This window comes from Callospermophilus lateralis, chromosome 3 (assembly GCF_048772815.1).
Source record: "Callospermophilus lateralis isolate mCalLat2 chromosome 3, mCalLat2.hap1, whole genome shotgun sequence".
NCBI classification, from domain to species: domain Eukaryota; kingdom Metazoa; phylum Chordata; class Mammalia; order Rodentia; family Sciuridae; genus Callospermophilus; species Callospermophilus lateralis.
The window spans coordinates 77,210,074-77,224,658 of record NC_135307.1 but is presented as its reverse complement, the minus strand read 5'-3'; the positions used below and the strand labels follow the sequence as shown (position 1 = coordinate 77,224,658).

The 14,585-nt window shown below is 31.5% G+C and overlaps 1 protein-coding gene across 1 annotated transcript in view; it reads right to left on the bottom strand.

Moving 5' to 3' along the window:
- Window positions 1–62: 62 nt before the first annotated feature.
- The window catches only part of Ero1a (endoplasmic reticulum oxidoreductase 1 alpha), a 45,440-nt gene continuing 30,917 nt past the window's right edge, over window positions 63–14,585 (bottom strand). Inside the window, exons 9-16 of the mRNA XM_076850493.2 lie at window positions 13,369–13,380; window positions 10,882–10,908; window positions 10,676–10,768; window positions 9,185–9,431; window positions 8,670–8,739; window positions 4,912–4,998; window positions 4,685–4,818; window positions 63–3,118 (exon numbers count right to left, since the gene is read on the bottom strand). Coding sequence (XP_076706608.1) covers window positions 3,058–3,118; window positions 4,685–4,818; window positions 4,912–4,998; window positions 8,670–8,739; window positions 9,185–9,431; window positions 10,676–10,768; window positions 10,882–10,908; window positions 13,369–13,380 — 731 coding nt within the window. The 3' untranslated portion in view covers window positions 63–3,057. The remainder of the gene's footprint in view (window positions 3,119–4,684; window positions 4,819–4,911; window positions 4,999–8,669; window positions 8,740–9,184; window positions 9,432–10,675; window positions 10,769–10,881; window positions 10,909–13,368; window positions 13,381–14,585) is intronic.

Genomic DNA, 14,585 nt, shown 5'->3' with positions numbered 1-14,585 from the left:
GTGGAGGTATTTGGCATGAAGGTATGACCTCTCATATGATAAATTTGTCACTTTAAAAGCAGTTTATTCAACAAACATTTATTAAATGTTCATATGCCAAAAACTATGCCACGGAGATGCCAAAATGAATAAAGTTCCTTTTCCTGCCCTTGAGGAGCTCACATTCTAGTAAAGGAGACTTTTAAAAACAAAAACAATACAGTACAGTAAGTGATACAGTAGAGGTAGGCTGTAATTACAGTGGTGACACAATAGGAAGTTAGATGATGCTCCCTGAATACAGCAAGGGAAAGTCATAGAAGGAATGCTTATGCTGAGCCTGCAGGGATACATGGAAATTTCCAGGAAGGGAAAGATGGCTAGGACACTTGATGCAAAGAATATAGCTTTCACCAAGGTGTAGAGACCAGCCACTTGCAGTATCTGAAGAACTACAAGTCTGGAAGTCTGTTTTTCAGTACATTAGGTGGGAAGACACAGGAGAGGAATTTGTACACCAAATAAAGGACTTCGGCTTTCTCCAGAAAGTTCATGAACTCAATGAAGGGTGTAAAGCAGACAGTAAAATTGTCAGAATGCTCCCAGAAAGCCTAAACTGATAACACTGTAGAGCAACAAAGAGAAGACAAACTGGTTATAAGGAGACATGTTCACGTAGTCCTTCGGGTAATAGCTATGAAATGGGAAGAGTGATGCATCAGAAAGGAGGAAGAAAAACAGTAGGAGAAGGTAGAGAAGAGGAACGAGGCAAGAAGACTTAGAAGATGATGGTTCTGAAATTAACCGAAGTAAGGAAAATAAAGAGTAGAGAGAATAAACAGCGCTTAAACACACACACAGGTGACTGTGGGACAACCAAGTGAAGTGCAGTAAGCAAATATATGGAGAAGTTTGAGCTAAAGGTAAGGATTTAGCAATCATTGAATTGGTATTACCCAAGAGTAGGAAGTGGTTTAGTGATAAAGAGACCAAGAATGAAAGTCTGAGGAATTACATTTTGGGAATAAATTAAGAGGCCAAAAAAGAGGGGTCCAAGAGCAAGTAAAATGAGAAACCCAAAGAGAAGAAATTTTTAAAGGAAGTTATCATCAGTAGTGTCAAACATGGGGGAAAAAGCCAAATATAGTTTGCGAACTGAACTGAAAATTAGAATTAGGATTTTAGACCTCACAGGAAGCGACTGAGAAGAACTAGGGCCAAATGCCAGATTTTAGTTAAGAGGTTAGGCAGACATAGGAAAGTGATGGTTTCAAAACTTAACTGGCTGTTGAAAAAGGTGTGGGGGGAGGAGCATAAGATGAGAAAAAAGTATATACACAAATTTAATATTTAAGCCCATCTACCATATTTTCAGAGATGAGAAAGATCCTTAAACATTTATAGTCCTTTGAGTTGCCAAAATAATTGACTTAATTAGTGGGTTAATGTTTTCTTTTCCTGCCCTATTCAGAGAAAATGGGGGGAGAGGGTGGAAGAAGGAAAACAGAACACATATTTTTTAACTTAATTCAATGAACATTCAAAATATACCGAATACATATTCATACATTCATTTAACAAATATTTATTGGATACCAACTATGGGCTTGGCATTGTACTGGGCCTTAGGGTCATAGAAAACAAAAAATATACAGTGTAAAGTGACAATTCTCAGCCATTATATAAATAAACCCTGCTTTACTAATAACATCAACATGTTATCCCTGCTAAGATTTATAGAAAGTGGGCACATAATTTTGAGGTATACAATTTCTTTTCCCCCACAATTATCATATGACATTAATTCCTAAGCTCCTTCAAGTATTTTTTCACTGAAGAGCTTCCACTAATGAAAATCTCCCAAATTACAGTTCACTTTTGGGGAGGCAAAGGAAATGAAGCTCATGTATAAAAAATAGAAACTGTATACTCTATGACTAAACAGATTAAAACATAAAAAAGCTAACAAAACTTTAGATTATAATTAATAATAATTCCTTATTTTAAGGCTTATAGTATTATAGTTTCAGATTTGGGGACTTGGGGCTTCTTTTTCTAAGAAAATCAATTTTAGAAAATAATCATTCAGTATTACACACTAAAGTATTTGGGTTAAAAGGGCAAGATGCCTGTAACTGACTTTCAAATGAGGAAAAATAGCATTTGTGAATATCTACACAGAGAGTATCAAAGACAAAGCAAATGTGAACAGTTGGCAAATCTGGGTAAAAGAATGTACTATTTTTGAAACTTTTCTGTAAATTTGAAATTATATAAAAATAAAAAGTTTTCCCCAAATTTAGTTTTAGGGAAAGTATTATGAGAATAAATATATAATCTATTCAATTTTTCACAATGCTTAGAAATCTCCTATGCCTTTGCCTTGTTATTGTATTTTTTACATACCAAACAACCCAATCAAAATAGAAATATAACTCTAAACATGATTTATTTCATACCAAAGTATCTTAGGGTTTCCAAATAAAACACAGGACTCCCAGTTAAATTTGAATTTCAAATAAATAATGAATAATTTTTAGTTAAGTATGTCCCAAATATTATATGCAACATACTTATATTTAAAAGAAAACTAGCTGTTGACCTGAAATTCAAATCCAACTGAGAATTCTGTATTTTTATTTGTTAAATTTGGCAACCCTAAATGTATTTAAAAATTCTAGACTATTATGGGCAATTCATGAAACTCATTACATTTTCTTATTAAATGCTTATCACATTGCCAGTTTTATTTTTGTTACATATTCTTACACAGAATTGAGAGACTTAAAACATCATTCACCTAGTTTTATCATCTGTGAATCTGATAATCCTGCTTTTATTCAATATTAAACTTTAAATTTGTACCACATTATCAAAGTATTACTTTTACTCACAATAATATTAAACATAGACTTAGCACAATTAAAAAAAATTACTTAAAACAATATAATTCTCCTTTACAAAAGCAGCTTTATATAAAATGTTTGGCTTAAGACTGTCATTGCTTTTATGCCTTTGAATGAAATTCCACTCTTTGGCCTCCATAGTCCAGAAATACGTATATTCAACTCGTTTTCCTTAATGAATATTTTGTAACAAGTTCCTGAAGTTTTCTAATTCTTTCACACTTGTAGAAATTCTGTAATCAAAAAATATTAACTCAGAATCCATTTTAGAAAAATTTGCTCTGTAAAAGTTATTCACTTTACATTTTTAAGAGTACAGAAAAATTTTAATTTATTTCAATAAATCAAAAGGTGCATAAACCATTTAATCTATTTTGATGTACTTCAGTTCTTAGTTTGACATAATAAAATTGAAATAATATTACCCAGAAATTATTTTTAATTTAATTAAAGCAAAAAAATACATAATATGGAGTAAACAAGTATCAAAATACTTAAGTACTTTTAAGTATTCAAAACTACATTCATTACTTAATATTAAAGTAATAAAGTACACAAGTATTTGTATAAAAACTTAAGTATTAAAATACTAAAGTATTTTAAGTATTCATAAATATATTCATATGCTTAATATTAAAGTACATAGTATAAAGTATATAAATGAAGAAATATTAAAATATTTTAAATATGTACAAATATACAAATACTTAAAAATAACATGCTATTATTTATTAAATGTTCAAAGCTTCCAGTCTATAAAGAGTAAGGATAGTAAATGTACGAACAAATTGTTCTCACAATTTTTACAAAATGTGAAATTTGTTTCTTATTATTTTTTGTGTGTGTGCATGCACATGTGTATTCCTTATGTCAATAAAACTCTGTTAATCCAGCACGATAAAAATAACAGAACACTCAGTGGAAATAACTGTCAAGCTTCTGGTACTTGAGAAATAATACTAAAGGTCAATTATTTCAAACCTCAAATATTAAATCATATTTCTTAAGTAAAGAAACAGTGCTTTAAAAATGTTCATTTTGGGGGTTGGGATTATAGCTCTGTGATAGAGTACTTGCCTGGGTCCAAACTCCAGCACCACACACATACACACAAAATGTTAATTTTTACAAATCTCAGCATTCTTTACATGATAAGCTAGAAGAAAATGCATTTACACTTAATTTTTTTAAGTATGTTCCTTATTTCATGGTTTTCCTGCTATCATTTTGATAAAAAATAATTATTTTAAAAAGAATCATTAATCAGTAAAGGGATCAGGGAAGGAAAAGGGAAGGTGTAGGGTGTAGGGATAGAGACTGATCAAATTATGGTATGTGCATGTATAATGTGGCACAATGAATCCCACTTTACATATAATTATAATGCACCAATAAAGAAAAAATTATTAACCTTTTTATATAATAGTGAATTCACAGAGAAACTTACATGTATGCCTATATTAAACAACATACAGTTTTTCAATGATCTGAAGAAAAATAATTAGACAGCACACAAAAAAACACTTTTAAACAATTAGAAAAACTGTGCAAATTCAAAAAGATGAATACTGAAATCTAATCAGTAAATTAATCATGAATATAAGACTCAACAGATGGAAATAAACAATCTGTGATTGTGTGTATCTACATTCTTGAAGTATTTCATAAGATCATATAGTTCTGTAACAAGACAATTTCACTGAAAGGATATTCCTTACGTAGTTTTATCTGACAGTAGACATGTTGCATTATTAGACTTACTTGGCTAGCAGAAACAATTTTAGTACATTCAAACTAACCTTCCAAATGCATTGAATAATGATACTATTTCTTGTCTGGTTAGATGGAATTCATAACTGGGTCCACTTTCTGGCATATTTGCTATCAATTTCTCAGAAAACAAGATCTTCAGAGCAGTCCCCAAACCCTGAGTCTATAATAGAAATAAAGAAAAGAATAAATAAACTAAGAAATTTTTTGAGGAAAAGATAAAAATGAGAATCAGAACTAAATGAGAATTACCTACCTGAAGTTTTCCCCACAGTCGACATTTAAAACAACCAACACAATCCATGATTCTTGAAATATTTCTAAAATGCAGTCTAAAGTCCTCCTAAAAACAATTTACCAAAATTTTATTAAGATGTAATATATGGTCAACTAATACGTATTTTCTAAGTGCTTTCTATGTGTCTAACACTGGTCAAGGTACTATAGGATACCTAAAACATTCATTGAACATCTCCTACACACTAGAATTTTACATATACACTCTTATTAATGTTCACCACGACTCCAAAAGTAAATGTTATTATAATCTACCCCTAATGAATTAACAAGATTCAAAAAAGTTAGATACTTTGCCTAAATTCCCACATCTAGTATATAACAAACTTAGAATCCAAGCCTGCCTGACTCCAAAATGATATGCAAAAATATGAAAAGTAACTTGCTTGATGTGACTTGTTATATGCAATTAGTAACTGTGTGTCAATATGTGGTAGGGGGAGATATTAGAAGGTACCATTTACCAAAAAGAGGGAGGGTTGGATGAAAACTTTGGTTTCACAAAAGTTAAATTACAGCCCTTCTTTCAGGTATTAATTAGGTAAAATTAATATTTTATTATTATTAATGTCAACATTAGTATTAAAATGCAAAATATAATGAATATCCATGGACCTACCACCAAGTTTTAGAAAGAAACCATTTCAAGTACAATTGAAGCTCCCTATGTATCACTCAAAAGAATACATCCCACCCTGTATTACCATGCTGAATTCAGTGTTTACTATTACCTTTATGTTTTTATGCATATGTATATATCCATGAACATTAGATTATTATATTGTTTACAATGTGGCAACATGCACCCAGCTTATCCAAAAGTAGTATATGTTCTTAAGGAATAAAAAAATAAAGAAGGGAAGCCCAAAAACACATCTTTCTTTTACTCCAGGGGGAATTATTAATTGATCCTCCAAGTGACTCTCTCTGTCCTGTCTTAGATTGGAATCCCTCAGAATTTTGAAACTTTTGAAAACTGTCATACAATTCAGATAGAACATCTATTATTCCAGTTGATGTATAATTTAGAAAGCATACAGTATTTTTCTTTACATAACGTAATAAACCATACACTGGCTCAACAAGATGAGAACAGGACTATATATCTAAAACTAGGAATAAATCAAAGATAGGCATCAACTGTATTCAGAGCAGACCTCAAATTGCTCTGGACACAAACTTTTCCCCCTTGCTTTATTCAGCTGGAAACCAAAACAGCTATAATATGTAAATAATTTTTACTAAGATCTCAGATCTTGTATCTCTATTTAGTACAAAGCCCAAATTATTAATTGTTACTATATATTAAAATATTCTCAATCTTTTGTTTCTGTGTCTGTTCAATAAAAGCTAATCCTAATTTTAAACACACTTTTAGGAATAACTACCCAACAAAATTACTCTAGATAGATTTCATGATTTAAGGTTTCCCTTAAACTAGTGTTTTGACCTTAACTTAGGGCACTCATTGTTGCTTAGAGTGGCCAAATAAATATTATAAAATTAAAAGCAAGCACATGAAATAGCATGAATCTTCTACGTAGGTAAACTTAATACACTAGAACCAAATTAATAAGACGAGAAACTGACTAGTCCAGAATAGGAGAAAATTATTGAGCATTCCACCAAAAAAAAAAAAAAAATCACATTTAACAATTTGAGACTATACCAAAGTTATCTCAGATTGGAAAAAAATAGGATCCTTAAATAACCTAAATCACTTCAGTTTCCCCTTGCTCAGGCATACAGTTTTAGGTCATTGTTTTCAACCACAGTCATTTGACAGAATAATCAAATATGATATGGTTACAGGCTGTGATTTATACTCAGTGGCACCAACTGCCCAATTCTTGCCCAAATTCTCAAATATTTTATAAGCCTTCAAATGAGACCATGTTGTATTTTGAACACTAAATAACTCCATTTCATGCAAGTTGTCTATTTCTAGCCACACACTGATAGAGTATAAAGAAATCACAATGAGATTATTTGAAATGAATTTATAAATACAAGTATTTAAATCCAAGTTTACCAGAAACTACTTTTTAAAAGTAAATATCTGATAATAACATGATAACATGTTTTCCTGTTTTTTTTTTTTTTATTTTCATTGCTATAAAAGATTCAGAAAAATTCTCTTAGCAAGGACTCTCTACATAAACCTCACAAGACATAAAAGCTGAGTGTTTGGGAGTTTTGAGCAAATTAAAACATTGTGAGAAATATTTCTAATTTGCACAATCTAAAAAGAGCTGATGCCAAAACACTCTTCAATAAGCCAGCAAGTGAACTAAAAATAAAGAACATATTGAAAATAGTAAGAAAAAAAGAAATCTTATTGCAGCATCTTCCCCCTCACTTTCAAGTTCCTGGAAGCTGTTTGGGAGGTTATATAATCACTGAAGTATGTTTTTGTAGCAAGAATGCTTTAAGTAGGAGATAGATGGGAGGTCAAGAATAACTATTATCTAACGGGAAAAAAAAAAACAAGTGCAAAAAGTACTTTCTTTGCTAACTGCATAAAATCAGTTCCTGTAATCATGGAAAGAAAGAATAAGAAATGGGAAGGTGGTTATAAATATTCTGGTGAAATCAGATTGAATGAAGTGGTTCTAAGAGCCACCTGCCTTTGCTTACCAGTAGCTTTGTAGAAAGAACAGTAACATAACTTCTCTTAATCCCCCAAATATTTTGAAGATCCTTTGGGGGTAGGAGCTATCTATCTCTTTGATGACAGAAATCACATAGTGTTTAATAAATCTCTGCACAACTTCCTAGTAATATTTTACATTTGTGGTTTTTTGAGGCAAATACATACTCAGAAATGGTCTTGCCTAAGATTGATCCCCTGCTAAGAAGCAAGACAATGACCAAACCCCATTTTGTGGGATGTCATATCTGTCCTTTCCACAACAGATGCTGGTATCACTACATCTGCCTTTAACTTCCAGTAAATAAGATAGAGGACAACACATCACGATGTGCCTGTTCTCCCTGAAGACAATCTTCTAATTTAACTAATACCATTTTAGAAAAGTCTGCAGCAAAAGACTGATACTGCCACTCATGCTCTGGATCCCTTCCCTATAATTTATACCCTCTACTTACTACATAAGACCATCAATGTAAAAGCCATTTGTAAAGTATACAGAGATACACATCTTCCCCCTTTGTTATTCTGAACATAATAAAAGTGAGATCTCAACTCAGCTTGCCTGTAGAATTCCTTTTTTTAAGGGAAAGGAAAAACTATGACTCCAATTTTTTTTGTTTCAGAATGTGTATCAGGATTTACCATTAGTATAAATAAATGTACTTATTTTTTAAAATTGACAAATGCTAATTAGATATTCTTATGGGGTATAATATGACATTTTGATAAATGTTTACAAGGTGGAATGGTTAAATCAGGCTCATTAACAAATCCATTACCCACATATTTATTTGGGTGTGGTGAAAATATTTAAAATTACTTTCATCAATTTTTAAAATATACATTATTTATTATAGTTGCCATTGTGTGCAACAGATCACTGAAGATTCTTCCTCATAACTGAAACTTTGTACCCTTTGTCTGTTTCTTCATCTATTTCCCTCCCAGCTTTGATAAACATCATTTTACTCTTTACCTCTATAAGTAATACATAAGTTCATGTTCATACTTGCATGCTAATCAGTTTTTAATCTAATAATTAAGTTAAACTATAAAATAATTACCTTTAGTTTGTGTGCTTCTTTTTTATCCCCAGCAAAAAATGAATTCTCATCAAAATGCAAAGGAAATGACCTGCATTTTAAAATAGAGATTATTCACTTTATGTATTCTTAATATTAAAGATATTGCTAATATAGTATTTTACCAGTCAGCAATAAATAATTAAAATAGAGTAGAAAACAAAGTAAAACCAACACTCTGATGCAAACAAATTCTTATCCTCAAATATAAACGCCAATTATACAATATAAAAGTTTGGTCCCAAATGCAATCTGTCCAACTAAATATAAAAATAAAGCAAGAATCAAGTAATAAAATAATGTCTCTTAAAACTAAAAATGTGTGGGTTTTAGTACACAGATCAACACAAAAACAAAAACTAAATTCTAAAAGACCGATGGGCAAGAATGAGTTTTAATTATTTTAAAAATAGTTTCACTTTCTTTAGATAAATGTTTAAGCATTTAACTTTGGCTATCACTTATTACTCTTCTATTAATGCAAAGCTGTAATTTACTTGATTTCGTGAAGTATTTCCAGAAGTAACATTTTGTTTTCTGCATCCTGAATTTTATTTCCAGTGAAGAGTTGAAAATCTGGGCGCTCAAAGAATGGCAACACTTTAGACAAAGCCCTTAATTCTATCAAGTACAGAAAATACAGGTTCTTAAGCCTTCTTGGACCTTCTCCTTCAGTCAAAATTCCATCAAACCGCTGTTGAAACTCTGTAATGTTGTGTCCCCATTTCTTTTCCAACCAGGTATCTGGGAAGTAAGAAGAATTACATAATAAAAACTGAATTTTATAATTTTATAATTAATTTCTACTTTAATTACAGAAGTTAATTTCATTTTGTATTTTAAAATACATAATGAGGGCTGGGGGTGTAGCTCAGTGGAACAGTGCTTGCATGAATGAAGCCTTAGGTTAGATACCCAGCACCACAAAAGACAAAAAACAAACAAACAAATAAAACACTAAAATATATAATAGATAAAACCAAGAAAACTGTTTTTTCATAATTTAGCCTTTAAGCTTTCTATATTGGTATTTTATCTTCTAGAATGCATCCTTACAACTAAAATGAATACAATTTTTACCAAAAAAGCAGGTTTTAATAAAAAAATAAAATTTCTGCATGTAAAGATATTCATAAGGGCTGGGGTTGTGGCTCAGTGGTAGAGTGCTTGCCTAGCATGTGTGAGGTACTGGGTTCGATTCTCAGTACCACATATAAGTAAATAAAATAAAGGTCCATCAACAACTAAAAAAAAATTTTAAAAATTCATAAAACTGAAATATATAAAAGTGACCATCTGAAGTTACTAATGAGTTTGAAGAGCTGTTTCAAAAAAAGTTACAATATTTTGTTTCTAAGAAGTAAAATCCTTTAACTCCAGAATATGCTATTGATGAAAACCAACCATCGTCTCATTTTCCAACCACATCCCTAAAGAATAAAGACCCGCATGACATTCCTTACCTCTGAAAACTAGCATACAAATAAAAAGGTGCTGATATAATAATATTTAACAAATAACAGAATGTGCTATTAGGAGTTGTTTTAATTCCCAGAACAAAGAATATTTCTAAAATGACGTGTATAATTTTGAGCAGCTTCTTAAAAGAAGATGAAGAAAGTTAATGTGCTGAACTACATCCATAATTCCCACATTCCTGAGTACTACAAATTAAAAATGGATTTTTACTGCCTAATATTTCATCAGGCAAAATATCAGGAACTTTTTGAGAGTACCTAAAAATAATATGTTGCCACTGCTGGGTATGGTGGCACACGCCTGTAATACCAGCACCTTGGGAGGCTGAGGCAGGAGGATCTTGAGTTCAAAGCAACCTCAGCAAAAGCTAGACGCTAAGCAACTCAGTGAGACCTTGTCTCTAAATAAGATATAAAATAGGGCTGAGGATGTGGCTCAGTTGTCAAGTGCCCTGGTTCAATCCCTGGTACCAAAAGAAAAAAAAAAAAAAAAACATAAATATAACATACCTTGTAAAAGATATCTCGCACTCAAATGTACATTAATGCTTGCATGGAGGCCAGATATGAGTCTGTAGAATGCCCTTTTTTCTACACAAAGACCTAAAAATAAAATCAGTGATTTGCAAATAAAATTTCATATGTGAGTCTTATGACTATAAAAATTAATTTCATGACTGTAACAATGGGGGGGAAATCATTTAAATTTATTTTACCTTCTAGCCAACTGTAAAAAGCATTCTCTGAAATTAAAAGAAAAATAAATTACAAGATTGTAAAAATACCAAAACACAATTTTTCAAGTTTTAAAGCATTATACCAAACTTATGGCAAACACTGCTTTAAAAATTGTTCAACCTAAACCAAATCTTATTTGCAATTTTCTCAAAGGAAGAAGAGAAGTTCTTGATATGGATTCAGTTAAGTACTATTCTACTGCTCAGAATCTAAAAGATTTTAGTATTACCTTAGGTAGCTCCAGTCTCATAACTTTCTGAATAAAGAGTTCATATGATGTCAAAATACAGAATTTAAATAGTAAATCTATCAAAAATTGGAAAATACCTAGCTTAAATAACAATTCATGCTATGAAAATTATTGTTAGAAAAATTAAAATTATAAAATCATATTAAGTTTAATATTTATATAGAGTGGATGACATTATGTTCTATTTGTCTTCATAACTCCATAAAGCAAAATGCAAAGAGCAAACTAGGTTAAATGAATGTTACAAACACAACAAAGGTATAATGTCCTAAATGTATAAAAATCTCATAAACTGAATAAAATATTAAAATGCGGCTGAGGTTGTAGCTCAGTGGTAGAGCACTTGCCTAGCATGTGTGGGGCACTGGGTTCAATTCTCAACACCACATATAAGTAAATAAAATAAAGGTCCATTGACAACTAAAAATATATATATTTAAGAAAAAATACTAAAATGCCATTAAAGAGGGTACAGAAGATGAATAGGGACAGGAAAAAACACAAATGGTAACAGACAAAAATTGATGTTTTACCAGTAATAAAAAATTCAAATTAAAAGCTATCCACTTTTCCTATCAAATCAGTAAATATAAAAATATGATAAAACAATGCTGACAAAGGTGAAAAATAACACATAAATATATTTATATGTTACAAGTAAAGTAGGTACATATATATATGAAGAAATATATAGAAATATATAGCAAAATGTTAATAGAAAAGCAGTGTGAAGTAGTAGCCAAGAACATGGTCCCTGGAGCCAAACTTCTTGATTTGAATCCTAACTGCTACTTGTAAGTCACATGATTTTAGCCAGACTGCTTCTGAACCTCTCTGGGACTCATTTTCCTCATCAATAAAATGGGGATAGAAATAATACCTCCTAGGATTGTTGAAAGAATTAAATGAAATTATATTTATATATTGCTTAAAAGAGTGCCTCTCAAGTAGTTACCATTATTACTTTGGGGCTGTGGGATTATAAGTAATTCATTTCTTTATGAAATTTCACTTTTTTTCAACCATGAATTAGGGGGCTAGGGATAATACTGCTTGGGACCCAGCCTTCCAATGACATTTTCAGTTCAGTTCAGTTTTATAATCCCAAAATAGCTATTCTCAATTTGACCTGACTGTGGTCTAGTTCAACATGCACCTAATATGACAGTTGTCAGTAATAATATTTGACATTAGGCCAAAATCAATTTGGCATTTTATAAACGAGATAGTTTCTCTAAGAATTGCTCCCACAGGTTAGTGATCTTTTCTTTGATAACAAGAGACAAGTCATGGTCTTTAGATAAAGTATTGGAAAAGCAAAGTAGCCTTCTCTACTGTAGCCTGACTATAGCACAGAACTATATTAATCCCCAAGGTAGAATAAGGTTACTCAAAATTGAAAATCACCTCCACTACTAACAAATGAGAGGCAACTTAAGAAAAAATAACATTTCTGCTAAAAATTTCTCATTCAAACAATTCAGTTCTGATTTAGCATTTCATTTAGCTGCTACAGTTATTATAACATAAAGTACAATGATACAATAGCAATGTTATCAGACTTTATTGTCCTGTTATTTAGACATAACGCATAAGTAATTCATAAAATCATGTTCAGAAGATACAAGACTTTGAGGAAGAGAAATGTGATACTTTGTATTTTAGCAGTTTCATTTAGATGAGCTAAAACTAAGCACTGATTCAGTCTTTTCATATCATTAAGCATGTGTTTTTAAAACAAAATGATTTTCAAAAAGACAAACTGAACCTAAAATAGGTTAAAAATTCTTAGCATTACTATTAACTTAGACTTGGCAAGAGCATAAGCCCTAGATGCCAGCTCTGGAATCAATATTCCAATCATGTCCAGGACCTTCCTATATGATACCAGTAGCAGATCCCAGACTTCAACCAAAGAGGAAGAAGTCTTCCCTGCCAGAGTATGTGTGTGGGAGGGTGGGGGCATGGAAGAGGAGAGGGTGGACAGCCCAGTAAATGGCAGCTGGGCTGTTGGGCTGAGAAAGAAAGGCATGCTGAGCACAGACACAGCAGTCACTGTTCTAACCAGCGCTTTCACCTCCAGAATTTTAGATAAAGAAATAAAAATAAGTTCTTCTGAGTTGCAAAGGTAGGAAGGAAAAAGAGTTTCATTTTAAGCATCCAAATATATGAGCAAAGGCATGTATGTAATGTATGATAACGAAATTATACTTACCTTTACCTTTTCCTGAAAAACAAAACAAAATGCTTATTATTATAAATTCCTTCCAGCTGCCCCTTTTATACTGCTGCACTTTCATTAAAATGACACTTTTTAATGATTATTTTTAGTCCAGTTAGTTCATCTCCAACAAGTAAAATCTAAAGGTGAGACCCCCATAACTACAACTCTACTTAGCAGTGGTATGGTCTGTGCCTTGTTAGACTAAATGGCATTATCTCCAAGAGGATGCATGACAAGTACTTCCACTCATGTAAGATTTAATATGGGTGACAAAAGAGAAAAATTGAACCGAAATCTGAGAGTACTGTTAAATATCTTAAGGACTTATGTTTATTTGGCTATCAGAGTCTTTTTCCACATTTATTATCCTAAAATTATAACATAATTTTTGTTAAAGATTTGTATCGTTGCTTTTTTAAATTTTTTTACTTTTTTTTTTTTTTTTTTTTTTTAATGTAGTGCTGAGGATTGAACCCAAGGCCTCACATGTACTAGGCGAGTGTTCTACTGCTGAGTCACAACCCCTGTCCTGTATCATTGCTTTTAGGTTTAAAAGAATATTATAAGATTTAGACCTAGAAATATTTTCAAAGACTATGATCCAAACTGTACATGATGTAGCAGTTTGTACATAGCTGCTTATTTATGATCTTGGGAGACTAAGGCAGGAGGACTTCAAGTTCTGGACCAGCCTCAGCAACACAGTGAGGCCCTGTCTTAAAATAAAAAATAAATTTTAAAAAAAATGGATGGAGATATAACTTAGTGGTAGGTCTGGGCTCAATGCCCAGCACTAAAAATAAATATATAAACAAAGTTTATTTCTCCCATTTTTCTTTAATGCTATCATTGTTTGAGAAACATATATTTCTCTCTCACTCTCTCTTTTTTTTTTATAGTGCTGGGGATTGAACCTAGGGCTTTGTGCAGTGAGGTAAGCATTCTACCAACTGCACTATATCCCCAGCCCATGTTTCTTAAATAATAAATGTTTAAGAAGAAAAAAAGAGATAAAATAAAAAGTTACCCAGAACTCCTACCCTTACCATTTATACTATCTAAATTTTTATAAATGTCCTTTATTCTTTGTGTATGGATACTTGGAAATTATATTTTGCTTTTCTAAAAATATATTACACATTTGTGTGTGTGTGTGTGTGTGTGTGTGTGTGTTGCTGGGGATCGAACCCAGGGCCTTGTACATGCAA